Genomic DNA, 17706 nt, shown 5'->3' on the forward strand with positions numbered 1-17706 from the left:
TAGAAATATCTCACTATTAGAGAGTACTAATGCAAAGACTAATTTTCAACTGGACAAATGAGATCTTGTACAACAGTATTGTACGTGCTCCTGTTATTTTAATGTCTAAGACAAGCAAGAGAAATATTACATAAACCATAAGAATGTTATATAAACTGCCATAACAGCAAAAGGTGATTTAAGTCTATTTTACCAGACAAAATCCTTAGCAGTGCCTTCTTTATGTTATTATTTTGCTTAAACCAAGGGACTGACCCACAGCACATCCCACAGCTCAGACCCCAAACTGTGCTCTCTGTTAATGGAAGAATGGCAAGTTGCTTAATCCTCCCCATTTTCTCTTTTGCTATTCATGCTTTCTCCAGCATGGAAAGCCTTATGCAATTTGATAGTGTCACATCAGGAATGCCATAAAGGCAGTTTTATTTTTATACTGGGGCAATTAAAAAAAAATTTGGTCTACTCACAGCAAATTTGGAGCCAGATCATCTATGCCAAAAGTAGCAATGACTGCAGTGTATAAAAGAAGCTAGAATTGATTGTGTCTTCTCAGAAGCAGAGGACAGAAAATTGCTTATTTGATATAAAAATCTGGTTTGTAGCAAGATTGTTGATCTGCATGTGAATTTTTATTGTTTATAAATAACTGACTAGAATGTAAAAAAGTCTTGACACTAGTTAGTAAAAGAAGATAGATGAATATAAATACTTTGTGTAGTCAATGGAGTAAAAAAATACATGCCTGGTATTCAAAACCACCTCTATCTAGAATGAATAGATCTGTTCTTTATTTTATATTAGATGGTCTCAAAAGAAGTGAAAAAGTGTTTTATATGCTTAATTTTCATATACCTGAAATAATGATTTATTTGAAATTTTTATCACATTGAAAATATTGGTCCAAATTAATATAAAATATTTTAAATAAAAGTTGAGCAAGGATTTGGGATACCCAGTCAGACATATATTGTCTGAAGTCAGGCTTTCAGAAATGGAAACATCTTTAACATTTTGGCTCAAGGTTCCTTTCAGCTGATTTTTATATCTCTCATATATTTTTTTTTAATAAGTAACCCACTCTTCACACACACACACACACACACACACACACACACACACACACACACACACACACACACACACACTCTTCCTGGGAGGGCTCCATGTCACTGGACTGTTACAAGTCAGACCTCTGCTGTTTCCTCAAAATTAAAAATTCAGACCCTGTAGATTTTTAACAGCGTGTAGAGCTTTTATTCCTGATTTCATAGTATTCATACTGGATTTTTGGAAGTGCTGTAGATGCAGACTGTAACCCAGTACCATATTTTGGGTCTAACCAAAGGTCTGCAGTGGGGTGGGATACCATGGCACCATGAGCTAATTACTGCTGACAGCCAAAGGAACCAGCCCTTCAGCCTGCTGAGCTCCAGCTGATTCCTTCTCCAGTTTAGTCCCAGATACTCATAAAAAGAGTTTCCTGCAGCACCACAGCTTTTGCTATTAGGTTTAGCTGTAATTTTTAGTTAGCTTTTCATTTCTCAGTTCCTGTTAGGTTTCATGTGTGTATCTTAGGTTTTATGGTCTAACAGAATGTTAGAAGAGAGAGGTATTTAATAACAATATAATCATTCGGGAAACAGGTCTGCAATCTGCAACAAAATTTCATGTAGGTTTTCCTGCACTGGAATTACAGGAACATATGGGATATATTAATATTGATAAATGTTGAGCACTTAGAGGCTTACAACCATAAATTCAAATTTGATTCTTTTGTCTATGCTGTAAAAGTCTTGTTTACCTCTATCTTATAATTTTACTCTTTGTTTTCATTTTACCTTTTATTTGGACAGGGCAATGAAATGAGTAGGTTGTAGCCCTTCTATTTAGTTCCACTTCTCTGTGGCCCAGACAAGAGTAATACTTGAACAGTACTAACATTTCTGGGTTGAGTTGTTTTATTAAAGTTTTGCCAAAAAAAAAAAATCTGATTAAAATCAGACTTAATGTGATTTAAAAAAATTTGAATAATCAGCATAAACAATATTCCTGTAATGAGCTCCACTGACATTTTTTGTGTTCTTTTCATAGTAGATTACTGTATACTTGCCTCTAATTATAGTAAATCCTATTACATTAATTTTCATTGTACTGGTAATCGGATTAAAATAGTAAAGCATTAAGAGTCATACACGTTGTAACGAGAACAGCTTTATATATTCTAATGAGAACAACTTTCTTCCTGAACATGAAAAATGGTTTTCATATTTGTAATAAGTGTGCAAATACACAACTGGAGATATAAACCAGTCTTGAACTAAGATTCTAACCAACTTCAATACATCCATGAAACATCCAGCCAGCCTTCAGATTTATGAATGTGGAAACATTCCTATCAGCATTTAATGAAAGATATTAATGATGCTAAATAATGCTCTGACTTTATAAATTTCATATTCATAATGTACAATAAATAAATTATAATTAGAAAGCTATATTCATGATATAAAACTAGATGATAAAATTAGGCATGTGTATAATTTTTGGCAGGAGAAGCTCCTTAAATTTTAGTAATGCTCTTTGTCGGTTTGATCTACTTATCCTGATGTGTGGAGCTACCATGCACAGGAGTCACTATTGAAGTCAAACAAATGTGAAGGCCATGTAAGAAAGTAAACTTTCTAGACAACTGAGTACAGTTGTATCAATTGGTCTTCATTCCAAATTTTTCACAGTGGCTCTATAACACATCTACCACAACAGTTCAAGATTTTTGTTTTTCAGCATTCCATACCCTTCCTCCAGGGAACCACCTTTTCCCCTGCTTTTCACAATCTTCCATTTTCTTTCAGCTGTTGTGTGCTTGGAGGCTTCCCCATCAGGCACAGCATCTAAAAATGAAAGCTATTAACAACTCTACATCCCCAAATTGCAGCAAGGTCTGATCACACCTCATCAGAGTTACACATTCTCAGTTCTAACAGCACACAGTGAGCAGGACTAAGATCTGTGTGTGCTAAGACTGTGATTTGTTGCAGATGGCCATGCATTTCTTAGAATCTTTTCTGGGAAGTGATGTTACTTACGCTTCTCTTTCTTCTGCATCTCACATTGAATTCAATGCTTGGTGATTTCTTCCCTCCAGTAGTTTTCTACATGAATAAGCCATATCAGAGAGCACTAATGGAATTCATGCATATGCTTATTTTTTCTACATTAAGCTTATTTTATCTTGTGAGAGGGTCATGCTTGCCAGGCATAATGTGATATTTGGATAATTTTGACTTAGGGTGGTTTTCCTTTTTTTTCCCCCCTTTTTTTAAGGAGTAAAATCTTAGCATTACAAGTTTGCAAAAAATGGGTAAACATCAAAGCACTGGACAGTGGCTGTAAAAGTTTACTTTGTCTTAGCCTGAATTCTACACTTCAATAGTATTCTTATTTTTACAGTAACCTAAATTTTGGTTGTAAGAGTATAAAGCTGCTCCACATCAGACCTGGTAGAACTACTTGTACAGAAAACCATTTCCAAGTAGCCCTGACTGTGGTCAAGCAGGGATAACTGCTTGCAAGTTTCTTGCAAACAGCTTAATCTAGAAAACCATTCTTTCTTGGTAATCCATAGCAAAATGCAAGTTATTTATTCTGTGAATAAATCTCTTAAGATATTCTTTGTCTTCTCAGAAAACAAGGTGAACACTCTTTCCTTCCAAAAGCAAAATTATTTACCTCTTTTTATTTTGGCAGCCAAATAAATGGCCAGGATTAATTGTTTCAGAAAATGCAAGGTAGTTCTAAATGACTGTGTCACTTCATTATCCACTTAGACCCATAGTTCTTTGCCACCACTCAAGCCAACCTGTCATGGAGACACTTCAAAGAAATATGAAAACTTCCCCTTCTGTGGATGGTCATTTATTCAGTACAGTGTGACAGGAACATTCCTTCAAGTGTTTTTGTTTATTTTTTATGATATTCTGTAATTTTCAGTTAAAAAGGAGTTCATGAGAAAAGCAGTAATAGGCCAGAAAAAACCTTTGCATTGTATAAATACATTAATGTGAGTACAGAGAAGCCCTAGTAGATCAGAAGTCACAGAATTATGTCTTTTAAATGCAAATAGGAAACACACAAACATACACATATTTTGCTTACTTTTGAGGAGGGGAGAAAATAGCCCCCAGAGTCATTGCATCTGACAGACTTGTGGATTCTAAGGAACTCTTTTGCCTTTGACAGATATGATACCTCTCTTTTTATCCTGGAAAGAAAATGGGAGATGTATGAAGCATACAAATGACAGATTAAAATGGAAAGAAAGCCTGTTACAGAGCTTTAATATATATTTTTATTAATATTATTACTATAATTGAGTAACTGTGCCAATTCACATTACTAACAACTACTAACAACTACTGCAGAAAAAAAACCCCAAATCTCCTTAGTAAACTCCTGTTTAAATTAGAGATGGAAATCAGTTATCTACTGTCATGTTAATGTCACTACTGTATTGTATCAGTCTCTGGAACACTGCCACCCTACCAACTGAACTTGTAATAAAAAATTCTCAGATCACATTAAATACCACAGAAACATAGAATATGACACATGTATCAAAAGTTTTTTCTCAGTCATTGGAGTTCAAGTCAGCAAGGGGAACAGGGTTATGGTAGGAATAAACAAAATGTTAATTCTTCAGCATACACAGTAGCACAGTACTGAGAACTCCATGGAAGGTTATGAAAAATATGTTATATGCAGAGTAAAGCTAAAATTAAGACTATCCTAAAAAGCAAATAAAAGATGCTATTTAATAAGCCAGAAAATGGTAACAAGTTTATTTAATGTTTGATTTACTTCTAATAAATTTTGAAAACCTAAAAATCAATACAATTGAATGCTTGAACTATGTCATTAAGATCTAATCTGCCCTCAGAAGTTGCTGATGTGATCATTACACTACTAATAAGGATAGCAGTTATTCTGGTAAGATTATTTCTCTTCTTTTTGCCAAACAGTGTTATCTTATACAGGTTTGTTGAACAAAATGAGCTACATCAGCAAATAAAGAGCATTTCTGCTTGTTCACCAGCACAGCTAAGCCACTTAGGAGTGTAGTTTCTTTCTCCTCACCTTATTGCAGAAAAACTACATTATTTAAAGTAATATAAGCATAGCTAAAACTTTTAAAAGTGTGCTTCTGTAGTGTCTCCAAAGAGACTTTTGAGTCAGACTCAAATTTCCCTTCCTCCTGTAAACACAGTTAAGACTGAAGTGACACAGGTGAGAGTTTGAAAAGGATGTCACCAAGTGACAATTGGCACTACGGGTTTTTGTGATGGATAATGATAAGGGTAAGCAAGATAAGGTTCTGAAATCCCTGTTCCAGTGGCAGCAGGGGTAGATAATGCTGCAAAATCTTGCTTTGCACTCCCTGGAATGTATATATATTCTACCAACTTAAGATGATAAAAATGAGAGGCACAACTTAGGATGAAAATAACTTTACATCACAATGACACCACTCCCTTATTCTCAGCGGCTGATGGCAGTTCCCAATGTACAACTGCCTCAGTGGCATCCTAAGTCACATTCAGTCAGGCTCCTGTTGTGACAGCAGCCTAAAAACACCATGGCATGGGCCAAGAGTCCATCACACACATTGGTATTAACTCCACCTTGTAGGGGTCCACCCATCTCTCTTCTAGATACACCACTGTCTACTGTAAACACACACTCATGAGTGGAGTTTGTGCCAAGCACACATCCATTCCAGGGCAGCAGTCACAGCTAACACTGTAACCTGTAGCTGTCTGAAGAAGAGTCTGTTCCTGTGAGCCAAGAAGTGCATTGAAGGTCATTCTGGGGACAGGCTTCAGAAGAGGTTGGGGCACTGCACTCTGTAAGAAATAGATTATACAGTTCTGATGTGAAGTCTGCAGTTAAGTTACCTAAGCAAATAAAATTAAGAAATTAGCATGGTTCTGCTTGGTTTTATACTGAAAAAACCCACCATGGGACATCACTCCATATTAATCTGGAGTAACCTGACAGAAATTAAATAGTTTTTAAAACACATGCTAGGCTCAAAAAAATGTCAGCAGCTTTCAGCTTTCTGCAGCGAAGGAGAGTGTATCCTGTTAGACAGAGTGGGTTTGCACTGAGAACAGTAAATACCATCAGACTGCCTCTCTTGCAGGGATATCTACTGTGCAAATTTTGGTCTTACTTGGCAAATGGGTCCATGCAGGTCTCAGAGCTAACTCTGGAACATCTGGATGCTTATCCTAATCTGGAACTTGCTGATTGACTCCTGATAAAAATACGCTGTTCACCTGAAAGGCAAGAAAGACAGGATCTTTTTACTCTTTCAGCATATATATATAAACCACTGGTGCTTAAAGCAAGATGTTCTGAAGGCCAACATATAATGGAGCCATTGGTGGTACAGCTAAGAAGGAACAGGTACAAGAGAAACATAAATAATGCAAATTAAAATTAGAGAATATAACGCTTTCATTAATATCTGATTTTTGTCTCTGTGATACACATCAAGAAGTACAGAAGATGATACATAAAAGGTACAAAACACGTTATTTTTTTAGTACTGGAATGATAGAGTATCATTGAAAACTGTAGAGCTAAATTTAGAATAACTGTAATTATTTAGCAAATTTAAATAGATTTAGGATTTCCTATCCCGGATGGATAACTATATTGTGAGAGCTGGAGATGTACAGGCTCACACTGGACATCAAGCTGCAATTTGAATTTTTTAAATAATTTGTGACACAGAATTTCAGGCCATTCGTGTACATCAGATTTCTTGGCTGAAAATGCAAAGCCTCAAACTCATTAACTATGGTAATACAATAATTGCGTTTCTAATTGTGCTTGTCATTACTGTATTTATCTTCTCTGCTTCCTGTGTAATGAACAGGCCTAACTAGAATGTAGCCTACTACAGTCTTGAGGTACATGTTACACACACACAAAGAAAAATAATCACCAAAATATTAATCTCTGAGCCATAAAGTGACAATACTGTGGGCATTATTTCTTCCTAGTTGACAGTGCCACCTTATGATCTCAACTCTGGGTAAGGATTACAATTCATACTATCATGTTATAGAAACTTAATGAAAAGTTGTTAGTTCAGCATGGATTTGTTCATATCTGCACTCTGCAGAATATCTGTGTGCTGAAACAGGGTGTCTGTAGCCAAGGTATTTCCCATCACTATTGATCAGTATGTCAGCTGAGAGCTGCACTTCACTGCAGGGATGTTTGTGCTGAGGGTCTCTGGTCATACTGTGTTAGAACTTACTCCAAAAGCATTCTCAAACACCGTGGTCTTCTGCTGCTGTCAGTGCTGAGCTTGAGGAGGAAGGCACAGGACAGATTAAAGCCTAATGACAACTGTGTCACACCTGAGGCCATGACACAGTTACGTGTTTAGCTATTTGTGCTTAAGTACCCAGAGGGTGGGCACCCTTCCACAAACACCTAATACTTTTAGTTTGACTTAATCACCGCCTCATTCTCGAACAGGCTCCAGTTGCTTTCCTCACATGGAAATAAAAAAAAAAAGGGGGTTGTCTTCTTGTTCCCAGTGGCCTCACCAGGCTCTTCAGAGGCGGTTCCCCGTGTTGGTCCTCGGGGCGGGGCAAGGGGTCCAGCCCTTCGTGAGGGACGCTTGGTGGGATGCCCTGCCCCGGCGGGATGCCCTGTCCCGGTGGGATGCTGTATCCCGGTGGGATGCAATATCCCGGCGAGATGCCCTGTCCGGGCGCGATGCCGTTTCCCAGTGAGATGCAATGGCCCAGCGGGATGCCCTCTTCCGGCGGGATGCAGTGGCTCGGAGCGATGTCCTGGCTGGATGCTGTGTCCCGGCGAAATACCCTGTCCCGGAGGGATGTCCTGTCCCACCGGCCTCCACACCTCACCTTCGCCTCACCGCTGCTCTCGCCCTCATCCTCAACCAACCCTCACCTCATCTCACCTCACCTCACCCTCCTGTTCACCTTCCCCCTTCTGGGGCCGCCCCGGCGGGCGGTGAGGCGTTTGCCCCCGAGCTCGGTTAACTGCACCCCCCCAGCCCACAGCGTTAGCCGGGAGGGCGATTAAAACAACATGGGGCTGCTGCGGGCGCTAATGGGATTAGCGGCGGGGCGAGGCGGGCGCGGCGCGGGCAGCGCGCGGCCATGGCGCGCCGCTGATGGCGGGAGCGCAGCGCGGCGACTGCGCCTCATGTGCGGGGGCGGGATACCCCCCGCAGCCGCGCAGGGCAGCGCGCCCCGGCCGCGGGCAGGCATGCTGGGCAAGGCCCGCTGGCCCCGGCCGCGAGGGCAGGAGGCGGCGGCCCGGAGATAGCCCAGGTGAGGAGGAGAAGGCGAACCGGAGGGCCTGGGCGGCAGCGGGGAAAGGGCGGCGCGGCCGCGGGTCGCGGCGAGGAGTGGGGGGCTGCGGGGAAGGGAGTACGGCAGCGGGAGGAGCAGAGAGCGGCGCGGGCCCGGGGGAGGGCAGAGCGCGGCGGGAGGCGCAGGAGAGCGTCAGCTGGAGCGGGGAGAGCGGAGCGCGGCGGGAGGCGGAGGAGGAGAGCGTCAGCTGGGGGCAGAGATAGAGGGAGTGCGGCAGGAGGAGGAGGAGGAGAGCGTGAGCCGGGGGGGCAGAGAGAGAGGGAGCGCGGCAGGAGGAGGAGGAGGAGGAGGAGGGGAAGAAGCGCGACGCAGGGACGGCAGATGCCTGGAAATAAAAATTTGATGATTGCATGCAGCGGCTGGAGAGACTCTGTCGGTGGCGGCGGCGGGGACGAGGCAGGGACAGGGTGGGCGACGGCAAAATGAAGTATCAGAAATACCTGACTGTCTTGCAGATGGCCATAGGGGTGACCGCCTCCAACAGGGGCAGTCTGATGCCCTTAAAGAGGAAGCTGTGGTGAGTAGGCACAAACGGGGCCGCGGGCACTGCGGGCCGGGCCGAGCCGGGCCGCGGCGGGACGGGCGGGGGGCGGCCGGGCAGGGGGTTCCGGGGGCGCCGCGCCAGCCCCGGCCTGCGGCTCCGCGCGGGCACCGCCGGGCACGGCGCTGCCGGAGCATCCTCCGCCAGCCGTGCGGGAGCGCCGGGAGGCGCCGGCGGAGCTGTCCGCGCCCGGCCCGCCGCAGGACGCAGCCCGAGCGGGCTCCGCTCCCGCGGGGACGGCACAGTGGCAATGGCAGCTCCGCTTGCGTGACAGCCCGAGCGGCAGCGCATCGTGCCCCGCCGCGGGCTGTGCCGAGCCGGCTGCGAGCCCCGGCCCCCGCGGACAGGTGTGCGGGGAAACGGGGAAACAGAAACTCGGATCCGGTACATCACTGACGGACGGAGCAATGCTGTTCAAATAGCATCGTTTTTCCTCAGACTCTGCTTTTGCGCTGGCTGATTCCCACTCCTTTTGTGCTTGCTGAGTGTGTGCTGAACTGATTTTTCTGGATGAATCAACAACGTGTTATGAAAAATGTATTAAAGTATAGCGGTGTAATGTGGGTGAGTAGGGCACCGACAGGCATATGGCACTGCAATACCCAGGAGCTCATGGGCGTGCAAGAGCCCACTGTCAGCTTGGTGGGAGCAGTGGGATGTGTGTCATCACCAGGACGGATCATGAGGAGAAAATACATGAACTTGTGAAGTCAGATTTCCTGTGTGAGAGATATCAATAGCAAATTTGTAATTTCTTATCTAAAAAAAAAAAAACACCAAACCAAAACCCCAAGAGTTAGCTGGTAACGGTCGTACAGTTTTCTTTCACTGTACTTACATGTTCCTAGTGAAGGAAAGTATCACAGTGTCATTTTATTTAAACACTCATAGTTCACAAATACAAATATTTTCATGTCAGCAGTTGTAGGCCATACATGGATTGTAGAATGTGTTTTTTTACTTTATTTTTCCCCACATTGTCAGCTAGCATAGACAGCATCAAACAATGTATTGCTTGAAGAAACATAATGTGGAACTAGTCAGCTTTCTGTCATTAGTTCCAGATCTTGCTGGTCTTTTTAGATAGAACACATTTTGGCAAATCTGTTCATCCTGACTGTAATGGGCAAAATTGAATGAAGTCTTAGACAAAAATATGTTGTCTGTCATACAGATAAGTTTTATTACATTAATCCAAGATTCTTACAGTGTATTTAGTGGTTTGACACTGATTATGTAAGCTACATAAAGTGTAGCATACCTATTTTATTCTCCCCAAATGCCACTCCTCTCTGTGTGCAGCAGTGCAAGTAGTTGGGTGTTACATCTTTTAAGAAGTTTAATTATTGGTAATGTAATGGTGACAGTTGTCCAGTTTCATATTTCCTGTATCTTGATGGAAATGTTTTATTTGCTGGCATGTGAAAGGGAAGGTATCTATATTTGTGCACTTTCAGAAAGTCTGAAAGGACTCTCTTATTCAACTCCTACTTTGTCTTCAGATGGAGTTAGATCAGCTCTATATTGTCCTGTTTCATGGTGAGATTCTGTGCTTTTTGAGGTATAGCAAAACATTATAGTGGATCCACACTAATACTTATCACAAGGATTGCATTTCATAACATTTCTAACTTGCTCTCATGTTGCTGCAGTGCAATGCTGTATGAAGATTTAGTTGACTAAAAGGAAAACAAGGTCAGCTTTTTTAATTTTAGGAAGATGTGTACATTATTTGAGCATCTGAAAGTGTGTCTCTGTGATATTAATAGGTGAGAGGAGAATGTGTTCACATTTTCTTTGAGAACTTTATTGGCATTAGGCATTATCTGTATGGGTAGAATTTATGCTCAGGGATCAAATACTGTTTTCTGATGCATTTGGAGGAATACTTAAAGAAACTTTGTCATGTTAATTTTTTCTTATTTGTGCATAGCCTGTATCAAGTAATACATTAAAATATTCTGAGTATTAGAGAGGATATATTCCTGTTACTAAAATCAGTGCAATATTAATGTATATTTCCAACACTTAACCTGAAAATGTATTTCAGTACTATATCACTGGAAATTTCAAAAATACCTAAAGAAAACATACAAGTCAAGTTAGTCTATAATTAGAGGATGTTTTTTCCTCTATTTTTGTTTGCTTATTTTTGAAAAAAATATGACTGTGTTTACCAAATTATATTTGTAAGCTCTTTGATGTGTTAATGCATATAACTGGAAGCAAAGACATAATTTAATAAAAAAGGGTTAAAATACTCATCTTTTTGTTGGTGGAGATAATCCACCTGAATCCTCCTGAAAGAAAATGAAAAAGGTAACAGCAATATTTTATTTCTTTATAGAGCATCTGTCACTCCAGTTTTCTCCCTCTCTTCCCCCCTAAAATGTAAGTCCTATTTCTGCATGAAAGCAGAGCTACAAATGACAATACAAAAGATGGACACCGGTGTCTCACCATGGGTTAAGAATAGATACTTGTGAAGTAGCAGAGAATAAACCAGGCAATTGAGCAAACAGAAGGAAGTTATGGCACAGACTGGCAGCTGGAAGTGGGGGAGACAGAAACTTGCTTTGTGTGGAGCTTATCATTTAATTTTATGAAGAGGTTTACTTGGGGCAGTAGAGTTTTGGACTCAGTGAGGAAGGAAGCTGCTGGAGTCCTGAAATGCTGATTCAGACCCTTCCCTGTGTGTGTGCAGTGTTGTAATCTGATATGTAGGGACCTAAATGAGATGAGTAGGATGTTTTTAATCCTCTTGCTGGAGGGACAGTATTTGGATACAAAACCTACCATCATAATGCTGCTAGTACAGGTAGAGTGCAGCAGGAACTAATATCTGCAAAGGTGGTAAAAAACCCCTGACAACTGACCTGGAAGTACCTTAAAATAGTAAATGCTCATAAATATTTACTGTAATCCAAATATGTGCAACCTGAGTTGCTAAATCACGTTATAAAGGGGAGCTACACAGGTAGACCATAATTTCTTGCCACACTAAATATTGTTTCTCTGCTGCAAGGAGGTGTGCAGGTTAATAAACAAACAAATGAAAAGGGAAAACTAACCACAAACCCCCCAACAGAGTAACTTAGCAACTCTAATAGTTCTTCTCACTAATATTCCCTTCTGTGTCTTGCAGCATTTGCCTTTACTTTGAAAGACTTCCTCTGCTTTGGCTCCCACCCCTACTGCTCCCCTTGGTGCAGGGCAGTGCAGAGTCATGAAATAAGGCAAAAAACATGGTCAGTGACAAGTTTTCATTGTGCAGATCACGGAAATGGCTGAAACTATTCCATATTTACATTCTTTTAAGAATAATTGGTAGTTGTCTGAGGCAATGTAGGTTACAGAAAGAATGCAGATGCAGTGCACTACAGAATTTGAATTTTGACAGGATCCAGTTCCTGTTTGGTGCTATTAAAAGAATGTGTGATATGGAAGCCTGGATGTTGGATGGTAGCTGCTTCTTGTAAGATATTGCACAGTAACATTTATTTTCAAGTGTAGGAGTAAATGACTTGAAATCAGAAGTAACCAGCATCTCTGGAATTAGGCACTGATCTGAAAGCTTTGTTGTCTCAGTCTTTGTATTCAGGCTGAGGCTTGGCTGTAGAAGCCCAGGCTTATAATGAAGGATGTCTGTTTTATCATTAAGACCATCCCTAGGGAGAAAAGTGCCATTGTTTGTTTATGTTCCAAGTAGTGTCATATTTAGTAGAATCAAATAATGGAAAATGTCACCTTAATATAGGAGATAGAAAGCATCAAAGATTGATCTTCTTGGTGTCTCTACAAGACTTTGTGGAAAAATACAGAGCCTCAGAATGGACATTTTCCATTCTTGGCTACTGGTTCCAGTGAATATTTGTTTGAAATGGGGATAAAAATTTCAGTTTAGCTCATTGTAAGGATTTATTGGTGCTGTAAATTAATTACTGCTTTTTCTGATGGAGGCAGGATGCTGTGAGTAGGACCAGCATATTTGCAGAGGTGCACAAGGACTCAGCATGGCAGCTGAGTGCTCAGTGTTGCCAGCCATTTTTTCAAATTTGCCTTTTGTTTTCCCCAACAAATATGAATATTGAGTATGTATAATTGTTAGGATTTCCAGGCTGATAAGTGGGAATAAATTTCAGCTCTTCCAGCCCTGTGTTTGAGCCAGAGCCATAATGATCACACTAGGCTGAGCCCAGCCTGTGTCCTCACTTTCTGCAGTTCTGAGGACTCACTTCTAATGAGAGGACATGTAATTATGGGCATTTTATACATCTCTCAACTGAGACCTATGTAACTGCTACATTTAGAAACTTCTAAGTTAGATTTTGATATTACAACTATCTCAGTGCTTTTTTTATAGGACAGGCAGACAACTTGTAGTATATGAAAAGTATAATAATTATATCACCTTTAGAAGTCTTGTGGAGGCCACAGAGTTGTCAAAACCTTGTTCACTCTGCATTAACTCTGGCATTGATACTACACTTGGAAAACAAATACCGAAAATAGGTCATTTCAAGGCTTGTTTTTTATACTTTCTGATGCTGACTTTTATAAAATTGTTCAGAACTCTGAACAAGAAGGGAAATTTTTAAGTTCTTGTAAGGTTTTCACTCTGGTCTGTCTGGGAAATAAGATGACATTAATCACTTCAGACATAATTTAACTACAAAAACATGTTAGACAATATTGAAAGTTGTTGTAAATAGTAACTATGTGCAAGTGGAAGGCAAATATAGTTTTACTAATAAACCTCTGTTACATACCCACCATCTAATTATGTTCTAATGTGTATTAAGTCATTGGCCCTTGATGTGATGCTGCACCTTGCAGTCACTGTTGCACAGTGTTTTGTTAGCCTGGAGTGTTTGTCAGTGGATACAGATACTGAAAGTTTAAGGTTTTTGCTTATTTCACAAACTAGAGAAATAATTTAGAGTCATGGTTATGTAATGTGATATATGATCAGGAACCAGTCAAGGTCAATGAATCTGTTGTAGGAATTGTGGATAGTAAATAAGGGCCTCAGACTCCATGTGGGATATACAAAATGGTTCAATTTTACCTGACTAAAATTTCCAAAAGTTAATGAATTGCGGTGCCGGATTTTGGGATTCCCGTGATGAGCTCCATTAAAAAGGTGTTATATTTCCAGAATACTGAATACATTATTTGAACAGAAACAGCACATTTGAAGCAAGGCAACTGTTTATTCCATTCAAAGATCTTGATGCTATATTCTACGTTCTAAAGCCCTAGGCTGCCTTGAGAACATCATTCCTAGGCTTTAGTTCAAGAAGTAGTTGATGTGCTGCAGATATTTTAGAGGGGCTCTTTTTCTGCTTTAACCTGTGATAATTCCCCCATACTCCTCATGCACATATTACAGTCAGTGACTTAGCAATTCACTTCTGAATTTGCTGATAATATTGTATTAATTTGTATTAAGCAACATAAATAAAAGTTTGAAAGAAGGAGATAATCAGATACAGTAAATTTCAGTGATAATTTTTTAAACCTAAAGTTTAGATGCCAGAACCTTGGAGTATTGCATTATAGTTTCAGTATTCATTTAAAAAAATAAAGTTTGCTTCTCTGATTACAGTGAAGTCTTTGAGAATACAAAACATAATTCAAAAGTGAGAAGGATTTTAAAAAGCGGTTTTTCAGTTTTTTGAATAATTTAATTCCAAGTCAATCTCCAAACACTTTGGACTTTGTCTCATGAATTTGGACTCACTCAAGCTGATGCTTGGGTTTGTCTTGCAAGCCTATAGTGTTACCTTTTGCGGTGTGTTCCGTGTGGGAATCTCTAGGATTGGGTGCAGTTCCTGTTGCAGTGCTGCACAAGTGCTCCTGGCAGTGGATTCCTCAGAGTGTCATCCCTGCACTGGGGGAAGATGATCCGAGGCTGCCTCAGGGCTGCTGGTGCTTTGCTTTGCTGAAACTGCAGGAGCAGCAGAACCACTGGAGCAGCAGCTGGTGCTTCATTTGTTTGTCCCAAAGTTTCCTCATCAATCATGGAGTCAAACCCCCATGATGTGTCAATACAATTATCTTACCTAAGATCTTTCTTTTGGTGTACAAACACTGCAAAGCTTCCTGATTGAACTGATGAGTTTGAATAGTACTTTATTTTCTTGTCAAGATACTACCTAGGAATGAATGATTTTATAAAGGACTGAAGGGAATCTTTCAATTGTGATACTACTTCTCACAAAATTATATTCTGAAAGTTACATGCAACTTTAAGACCATTTTTCTATATCTCAAAACTATCAAGTAGCAGCCATGATTTAGTCTCCAGCAGAATGGATTGATGGCTGGATTCCAGAGGCAGCAAGTTCATTTCTTCAAGTGGCTTTAGAGAGTGAAGCTTGTAAGTAGAAGGGCCCTCAAAATGTACCATTAGTGTAGTTCTTTGTTAAAACTGTATTACTCTGATTTGCCTGTTAATTCTGACTTGTTTGGGTTTTTTTTTTCTTTTCACGAGGTCTTTTAAGTATCAGAAAACATTAAAAGACCTGCAACTTAAAGAAATGTACATTTGTAGGTAAGGGCCTAGAATAAGTGGTTTGAAATGCAGTTCAAAATAAGGAAAAGCCAAGTGCAGCTTAGAGCTGTTAAACTCTTCCACTAAGGAAGAATAATGTACCAAACATTTAATTCATCAGAAGTGCATGTGAAGATTAATTAACCCAAATTGTAAGTAATGGAATAGGCAGCCCTCAAAGATCTTCCACAGAGAAATGAATACAGCCCTCTCAGTGCATGGGAACAATGGATGTCTCTGAGGGCTCCCCATCTGTGTGTGACACGGGCACAGGGCACAGAGTACATATGCACAGTGAGGTACATGTGCAGGAACTTCATCAGGGATGTTTGGACAGCCCTGACACAGAAGATACTCTGTCACTGTCTGGGGAACAACACAGACTGAGTAGTTGTGTTTCTTTGGACATTTGTCTGGTAATACTTTAACAATGAAACTGTGGCATTTTGGATGTTTCTGATGTGTGAGCAAATGTGTTACTGAAGTAGCCAGGGCAAGGTTCTCATTTAATTCATATACAATTATCAAAAAAAATCTGGTGCAGTTTCAGTGGGAGGCTTATAATGTAATTAAAATTTCCGAGTATTACAGTTATGTTTTCAGGTAGAAATTTTTATTTATCCCTACAGTTTAAAGTTGGCAGTGAAATAACCCAAGGGGTAAAACCATCTAAACCAAATGACTGTGTTACCACGAGAACTTACAGCAAGCACTTTGTGTGTATTTCAGTGTGCACGTGTAAAAACCCCCCAAACCCAGGCATCTGAAAACAAAATAGTGATGTGGTAGTCACAGTAGTTCAACAAAATAATGAAGGGCTTTATCTTTATAAATTGAATAAGGGTCTTGAAAAATTTGTTTTAATTTTCAGCTTTGGATATTGCAGCTTCTCCCTAACCACCCATGGACCTGCTGTCCTGACCATGGGACTGAGTAGACCCAGGAGTCCCACTGATCAAACAAGTGCATTCAGCACGTGGTTATTGTGCCTTGTGCTTGGACTTCTGTATTTCAAGTGTTAATGCAGCCACTATGCAATGTCCTACTTCAGTGATACATAAGACATCTCCACCTTGCTTTCTTTTTTTGCACAAAGATGCACATTAAAGCCGTTAATTCTAAGTGAAAGAACCTGAAACGTGTCCTTAAGTATTTCTCTATGGGGAGAAATCAGAAACACCAAACTGCTTTCTGAAGACTTGTGAAATGCAAAAAAGATTAGTATTATTAGCACTGTTAGTATTATTAGTATTATTTCTAATTTAAGCTATTTTTGAAGGCTGCAGTTGGAAAATTGTATGAAACAAGTGTAAATCTGGACATTAAGAGTTTTATGTTTGCAGGTAATTCTTAGTGAGTGTAGTTGCTGGAATACAGTTTTCATCTTTCCAATGTGGTGTCTGCCTGACTAGAGACTGTTTTGTGTTTCAGATGTTCACCTCATAAACCCTAATACACTTGGTTAGTTGTTAACCTCACTTAATTCTGCTCATTAGCAACTTCCAACAAGCTCCTTGAAGTATGCATTGCTTGCTCCAAACACTTTAGTTATGGACTCCCCTGTGTGTAGATTACAATGTGATGAAAGGCCCGATGAAGTGTCGTTCCTTAATATATTGCCCCTATAATTTTAACAAATGCTATTAATTTCATTATTGTTTGTGGTTTCTATATTGCCCCTATAATTTTAACAAATGCTATTAATTTCATTATTGTTTGTGGTTTCTATATTGCCCCTATAATTTTAACAAATGCTATTAATTTCATTATTGTTTGTGGTTTCTATATTGCCCCTATAATTTTAACAAATGCTATTAATTTCATTATTGTTTGTGGTTTCTCACTCCTAGAATAGCTGAAGTACCATTAGCACTCGAAAAGCTCAAAAGCCAGACCAGGTTCACAGTAATTTAACTGACCATCACAGGAATCGAGTTTCCACTATAGTAGCTGAGAAAAATATTCCTTTTAATTTTTCAGAAGTTAAATATATTATTCTGTATTCTCTCTTTTATTCTGATTCTTCTCACTTCTGTACAAAGAAGATAACTACAGCATGTTTTTGACAATATCTGCAAGGGGTGTGGACTTGATGGGGTCTCGACTTTTGTGTTCTTATTTTGGCACTTAGTGATTGAAAACTGGAGCATGGAATGGCATTCTTTCTGTGTATAACATGTTTTCCTTTG

The 17706-nt window shown here is 40.1% G+C and overlaps 1 protein-coding gene across 3 annotated transcripts in view; it reads left to right on the forward strand.

The window, feature by feature from the left end:
• The first annotated feature begins 8770 nt into the window (after positions 1-8770).
• Positions 8771-17706, forward strand: part of TJP1 (tight junction protein 1) — a 166989-nt gene continuing 158053 nt past the window's right edge. For 2 of the 3 annotated variants that reach the window (XM_071568955.1, XM_071568956.1), the window contains exon 1: positions 8851-8937. In XM_071568955.1, the coding sequence (XP_071425056.1) occupies positions 8876-8937 (62 nt within the window). In that variant the 5' untranslated portion in view covers positions 8851-8875. Of the gene's footprint in view, positions 8938-17706 lie in introns of all 3 variants that reach the window. The other variant, XM_071568952.1, reaches the window with a different exon arrangement.

The sequence above is a fragment of the Pithys albifrons genome, chromosome 13 (genome assembly GCF_047495875.1).
Source record: "Pithys albifrons albifrons isolate INPA30051 chromosome 13, PitAlb_v1, whole genome shotgun sequence".
In the NCBI taxonomy this organism is placed as follows: domain Eukaryota; kingdom Metazoa; phylum Chordata; class Aves; order Passeriformes; family Thamnophilidae; genus Pithys; species Pithys albifrons.